At 57.0% G+C, this 6,000-nt stretch overlaps 1 protein-coding gene across 1 annotated transcript; it reads right to left on the bottom strand.

The window, feature by feature from the left end:
• Nucleotides 1–223: 223 nt before the first annotated feature.
• SLS55_010150 (uncharacterized protein) lies at nt 224–5,999 on the bottom strand (the record flags this gene model as incomplete). The annotated part of the gene is made up of 2 exons (XM_066781539.1): nt 224–5,870; nt 5,926–5,999. The coding sequence occupies 2 exons, from the start codon at nt 5,997–5,999 to the stop codon at nt 224–226; spliced, it is 5,721 nt and encodes a 1,906-aa protein (XP_066628541.1).
• Between the last annotated feature and the right edge of the window lies 1 nt (nt 6,000).

Below are 6,000 nucleotides of genomic sequence, written 5' to 3'. Positions count from 1 at the left end.
CAAACCGATTCAAAAGCCCCTACATGACATTGAGAGAGAGAAGACGAAGAAGGGGGAAGAATTAGTCCAAACCCCCTTTTATCTACAGAAAAAGACAAGAAAAGAAAAAAGAAATCGTTTCCCCATTTCATTCTCCATCCCTCCCTTTGCAAACCGCTCATATTCCTCTTTTTTTGTTTCTCTCAAATCATTCAACCAACCAAGCAACCAAGCAATCGAGCAATCAAGCACCACCACCACCACCAGACCCCCCGGCCGCCGTCGCCGCCGCCGCAGAAGCAGCAGCAGCAGCAGCGGCAGCAGCAGCAGATCCACCACTAACAGCAGCGCCCTCGCTCAAGCACTCCAACACGCCCAGCAGCTCCGCCACGACCCTCTCCTCCAACCGGCTGTCGGCCGCGGCGGCGCCGCCGGCACCACCACCACCGATGGCCACCGCCCTCTGCTTGACGAGTTCGACCTCGCGCTCGTTGGTGGGCAGCAGGCGCTCGCGCAGCGCGCGGCGGCCGCCTTGCAGCCAGCCCTCGACGTCCTCGCGGACGCCGGCGCGGTCCCAGTCGAGCGGCGCGATGCCGGCCGGGTTGACCATGGCGCCGACGGCGGCCGCCGAGCCGCCGCCGCCCTCGCCGCCGTCGGCGGAGCGGAAGCGGTCGAGGACGACGCTGAGCAGCGCGAGGCTGTGCGCCTCGGACGCGGCGCCCAGCGTGACGGCGCCGGCGGCCACGTCCTTCATCATCGCGCCGTGCTGGTTGTTGTTCGGGTTGCCGGCGCTGCGCGGGTTGAGCGCGGCGGACGCGCGGGCGAGCTGCTCGGGGAACTGGTTGAGGAAGGCGGCCACCTCGGCGGCGACGGGGGCGCCGACGGCGTCGAGCAGGTTGAGGCAGAGGGGCAGGATGCCGCGGGTCCAGATGGAGAACAGGCGAGGCGGGTGGTCGAAGGGGCCCATGCCGCGCGGGCGGCGGTAGTAGTTGACGAGGTTGGCCGTGCTGAGGCGCGCGAGCACGCCCTCGACGGCGAGGACCTCGGCCATGGGCAGGATGCCCGACAGCTCGAGCAGGAACAGGATGCTGAGCTCGCCGTAGACGGGGTCGTTGTCGGGGCCGACGGTGAGCTGGTCGGCCCAGGTAAAGAGCGCGGTCGCGTGGCGGACCGTGTTGGCGGCGGAGAAGAGCAGCGTGATCTCGCCCGCCATGACCTGCATGCCGGGCACGCGCAGGATGGCGGATAGTAGGGCGCTGACGAGCACGAAGTCTGCGGGCGAGCAGCTCTCCTGGTCCTCGTGCACCTGGTTCGCCAGCGAGCGGAGGCCAGTGGCGACGACCTTTTCCAGTATCTCCATGAGCTCGGATCCGATCTTGGACATGTTCTTCTGGATTCCAGGCTCCTCCTTCTGATACGCCTTGATGTGGGGCTGCAGAGTAAGGAGCAGTATCCTGAGAAGCGTCCTGTAGTAGTCCGCGTTTTCTCCCATGAAGGCGATCTCGAAGTCGACACCCGAGATCCGAATCGTGTCCCAGCAGAGCTTGAACAGAGCTTTGATGTGGTCGCTCGTGCAGTCGGCTGCTGTAAGTTTTTGTATCAGGACGAATGCAAAGTCTGCTCGTACATGCACCAGCCGTTCAAACAGGGCCTGCGATCCGTTCGACGTCTGGTTTGACTTCAGGCATTGCTGGATGACCTGTGCAAGGATGGCCTCGAGGCGGTGGTCTTTGTTAGCAATCGAGCTGAGCTCAATCGCAAGCAGCTTCCAGCTCTTCAGAAGCATTATCTGTGCCTCGACCAAGGACAGGTTGACATTGGCCCTCTGGAACTCATCGACAAAGCCATTGCCCCTCCTAATGCCAATCCACGTCGAGTCAAAGCCAAGAACCTCAGATGCGTACTGCAGGTCGTAGAAGTAATCGCGGCCAAACTCGGATCGGGTGAGAATTGTCCTCTTGAAGTTTGAGAGCTTGACACTGGGAAATTTGCTCTCGACGTTCTTCTTCAGGTTACTGTGTAATGACCGGTTGTATGCCGGCGGATCGACACCGTGTTTTTGGAGGAAATCAAGCTTGGCAATAACGTGCTGTGCGGGGCGCATGTCGCCCAGTTGTCGTGCATAGTGAAGGCACATGGCGCCAATGTCGGAGACTAATGAAGCCATGTGGATCTTGATCGACTGAGTCTCCACCGTCGCGAGCGGTGCGCTGGCCGCAACTGGTTGCAATGTTCGGATGAAATCCATGATGCTCTCTAGGAAGTTCCTGTGGGAGTGCATCTTGGTAACAGCCCACGGCCAGTGATTTTGCGCAAGGGAGATGAACTCTAACATGGCAACAGCTCTCCGAGGGTCCAATGACTTGATGTCACACAGCTGGTCCAGCGCCGAGTGCAGAAGAGGCTTGCCACGCGGCTTGCCAGTCACCTCGTCCTCCTTGCTCTTGAGGGAGTCTCGCGGTGTGTTGCCAGTGAGGAGATAAATCGAAAGCCATTGCTGTTTGCTGCTCACCACCGCACACAGGAACCTCCAGATACTGACCTCGACCGTGGTATCCTTCAAGGCTCCGCTCATGGACGAAATAACGCTGAGGAAAGCCTTCGCAGTCTCGGGACCCAGGTGTCCGAGTAGAGAAGGGGGCTCCTTATCCCCTCGGGCCGCACTTTTAACCAGAACTTCAAAGAGATTCATAGTGGAGGGCTTGAAGTCTTCGTGTGCAATTGATAGCCGGGCAAGCAGTGGGGCGGCCTTGAACAACTGGTGCTCCAAATAGGACGTTGGACGGCTGAGCAGAACACCAGCCTGGAGAATAGTCGTGGCGAAAGTGATAGCCGCATCTGTTTGTGATCTCCACAGATTCTCGATACGGATAGGCGTGGAAATAGGAAGGGGCTTCGTTCCGGCGAAGAACACGTTGAGGATTGCGTGGGTCGTGATGTCGTTTGTTGAATCCGAGCAGAATGCCTCCAGAAGATAGTCGGCCGAAGGTGCAATGACCGAGCTCATCTTTTCACTCGGCCCTGTTGCTTCGTCGTCATAGCCATGGACGGTACGCAAAATATCGGAGAAGATCTCCATGGCCAAACGGTTAAGCTCAAGCTGTTGATCGACAGCTCCGAATCGCCAGCTGAGACAGCTCTCAAAAACGCCAGTGAATGTCTTGGTGAAGCTGAGTAGGACCTTGCTTGTTATCTTGTCGGGAGATCCACCTCCTGAGGCGGGAAGGGATGAGAACCTTACGAGTGCCTTTTGACTCTGCTTTCTGGACACAACGTTCTTGACCGAGTCGTTGACCAAGGCCTTGTAGAGGTGAGCACAGGCTAAAAGGAAGTCGTAGCGACCCATCACCATCTCAGTCCCGGACACGATCTCCACAAGACTGCCGCCGATGCCTTCCAAATCCAGCAGCCTACTCCTTGTGAAGAATGGCCAGACCCTGTTGGGTAACACCTCGACAAGAGCGTGGATGAAGTAAAGACAGTTGACCAGAAGCTCAAGTGACCCCTCGTTGTTGGGCCTCTCCCTTAGTCTCTCAAGCTCCTGCTCAAAAATGTCGAACACCAGACTAATGATATCCTGGTTGCGGCCAAGCCCATCACTGGCATCTTCCAAGATCCACTGGGCGTCTTTTCGTGCATCTGCATCCCTGGCAGCGGCGGCCTTCCCTGAGGCAGCAACAAGCATTGCAAGTAGACCGATGTACTCAGTCGCTGTTGCAATGCTGATTGGCTTACGTGTTGCCGTGTCGATCGTTTCACTGCCTACCACAAACGTGGACAAGTACGCGGCCAAATAGCGCAGGGATGAGTGCTTGTGCATCCACGCTATCACAAGGGGTCTGGTATCTGGATTGAGTGCAATGCCTTCAGTTCCAGCAGGAATGAAGTGAACTTCGTCCGCTTGCATCTCATCAAGTGGAATAACCTCGTTACCTTCGGCATCTTCGTCCGCGAGAGGACGCTTGGTGTCTTTCCGATTCCAGAAGAGGCTCATGTCTTCCTTCAACTGGACAGACGGAACCTCGTCCTCGCGGGTTGGCGCGTAGCCTTCGAAGTTGGTGGGAATGACCTGGGTAAACTGAGCCTTGTCTTGTAACCACTTGGCAGTAACAAGCTCGCCCTCGTCATCCGTGTCGACCCTCAAGCACAGTCGCTTGGCAAACTGCAAAAGGGGAACCGATTCGTAGGGGTAGCGATACTTGGCCTGGTCCAGGATCCCCATTCCGCCCTCGGCGACAAAGGCCTCTAAAACCGGGTCCGGGATCTTTTTCGGAGATTGTTCCGCAAGAGTCCAATACGTCTGGCTGCCGCTGAGCACAACGAGGAAGCTCATGATGACTTCAGGGCTGTATTCCACTGTGTACGAGCCTTCCCGGATGAGCCAGAGTAGCCGAAGGCGCATACGGGCAGCCAAGTCATGGTCAGAGCTCGCAACTAGGCTATCCTGAATCAGGACGTCGCTGAAAGTGCTCGTCAGAGTGAGAGCAATCTCTGGCAAAAGCTCGTAGATCTTTGCACCAATTACAGAGGCCTTGACCAGTATTGTGGCGTTGTCGTCCTCTTCGTCTTCGTCGATGTTGATTCCCCTGATCATCTCGTTGAGTTTTTCCACTACGGTCAATTCGACGTCGGGAGAGCCTTGTGCGATTTGTGTTTCCCTTTCGTGGCTGAGAGTCTCGCTCTGGCCCTTGACAGTAAGACTGAAGACCGACCAGGCGAATAACGCAGGACTCGCGGGCGTGGGCCCTGATCCGCAGTACTCCAAGAAAATCGAAGTAAGCTTTTCGACGCAGAACTTGTTCTTAACGTAAGCCCCGCCATCGGCACCATCCGTGGGAGTAACGTTTACGGCCTCCGCTTCAACGAACTTAAGCAGGCCGCGCAAGTTGACCACCGCCAGGCAGACCATGGCGACCAGAATTTGCAGGGTCGAGACCAGAGGCTGTTGACTCTGAAATGGCAGTTGGATATCCTTGCAGAAGCGGCAACCGTCCATGAACTCAAACCAATCCACAACGACGTCCGAAGGTAGAAGGTTCGCGGTGCTGTCCACATGTGTAAAAACGAGCTGGAGGATGATGATAGCTTCGGACAGCTGTGACTGTGTCCACATCTCTTCAGCCTCCTCAATGCCTCCCGGCACGTCCTTGTACCAACCACTACCATATTCAATGTTCTGGAACCGCGAGTGTAGGGCCTGGGTACCATCCTTGAGGAATCCAGTCTTCTGCGAGGAAAAAATCCTTGTTCCGAGCTCTTTAATCCAGGCCTGGGTGTTCGCGTCTGGTCTTGTGTTGTTGGACGAGCTGTCCGTCTGTGCAGTTGCTGCGCCCACCCGCGCCAGAATATCACTAATCTTCAAGATGTGTATGCGCTCTGCCAGATAGGTCTCCAATATCCGCAATTGCCTCCTCTCCTTCGAATGGAACACAGTTAGATTCTGGATTATTCCGCCGCTCGTTGCGGCGACAATGGTAGACTTGGGCAGGAAGGCTGACGAGCCTAGGTTGGCACCGCCCGCAGCATCCTGAACGCTGAGCGTCTCCTCCTCGGTGAAGCCAGAAAGGAGCTGAGTAGTAGGTCGCGCTTGCCATTCCAGCAGCACTATTCTCAACGCAGAAACCTCGTCAATCTTCGCCTCAGCCGACAGCCATTTGGTGTCTTCCTTGATCTCCTCGATGTTGTACTGGCCGGTTTCCGAGGGTGTGACGTTGATGGCGGCGGTCTTGGTCTCAAAAGCTGATTTGGACTGGGCGGTTGGCGGCTGGAAAGGTTGGAAAGGTTTGCTGAGGACGGCGGCATTGGTGTTGTCGGAAAGGAAGGCGCACAAGGTATCACCCTCGTGGCCAGCTCTAGGGCCACGTAGAGCAGCGAAGGCGTCCTGCCATGAGCTGCAGAGAAGATCAGCGGGTGTGATGGCACGGAGTTGGGGTAGGCGGTACGTACAGCAGCTGCTGCTCCCCGCTCAGGCATTTGTCCAGCGGCGGGAAAAGGACGGATTCGCCAGATGTTGCAGCCATT

This window comes from Diplodia seriata, assembly GCF_021436955.1.
Source record: "Diplodia seriata strain FDS-637 chromosome Unknown scaffold_11, whole genome shotgun sequence".
NCBI classification, from domain to species: Eukaryota; Fungi; Ascomycota; class Dothideomycetes; order Botryosphaeriales; family Botryosphaeriaceae; genus Diplodia; species Diplodia seriata.
The sequence above is the reverse complement of the archived record's forward strand: the minus strand, read 5'-3'. Positions and strand labels throughout refer to the sequence as shown.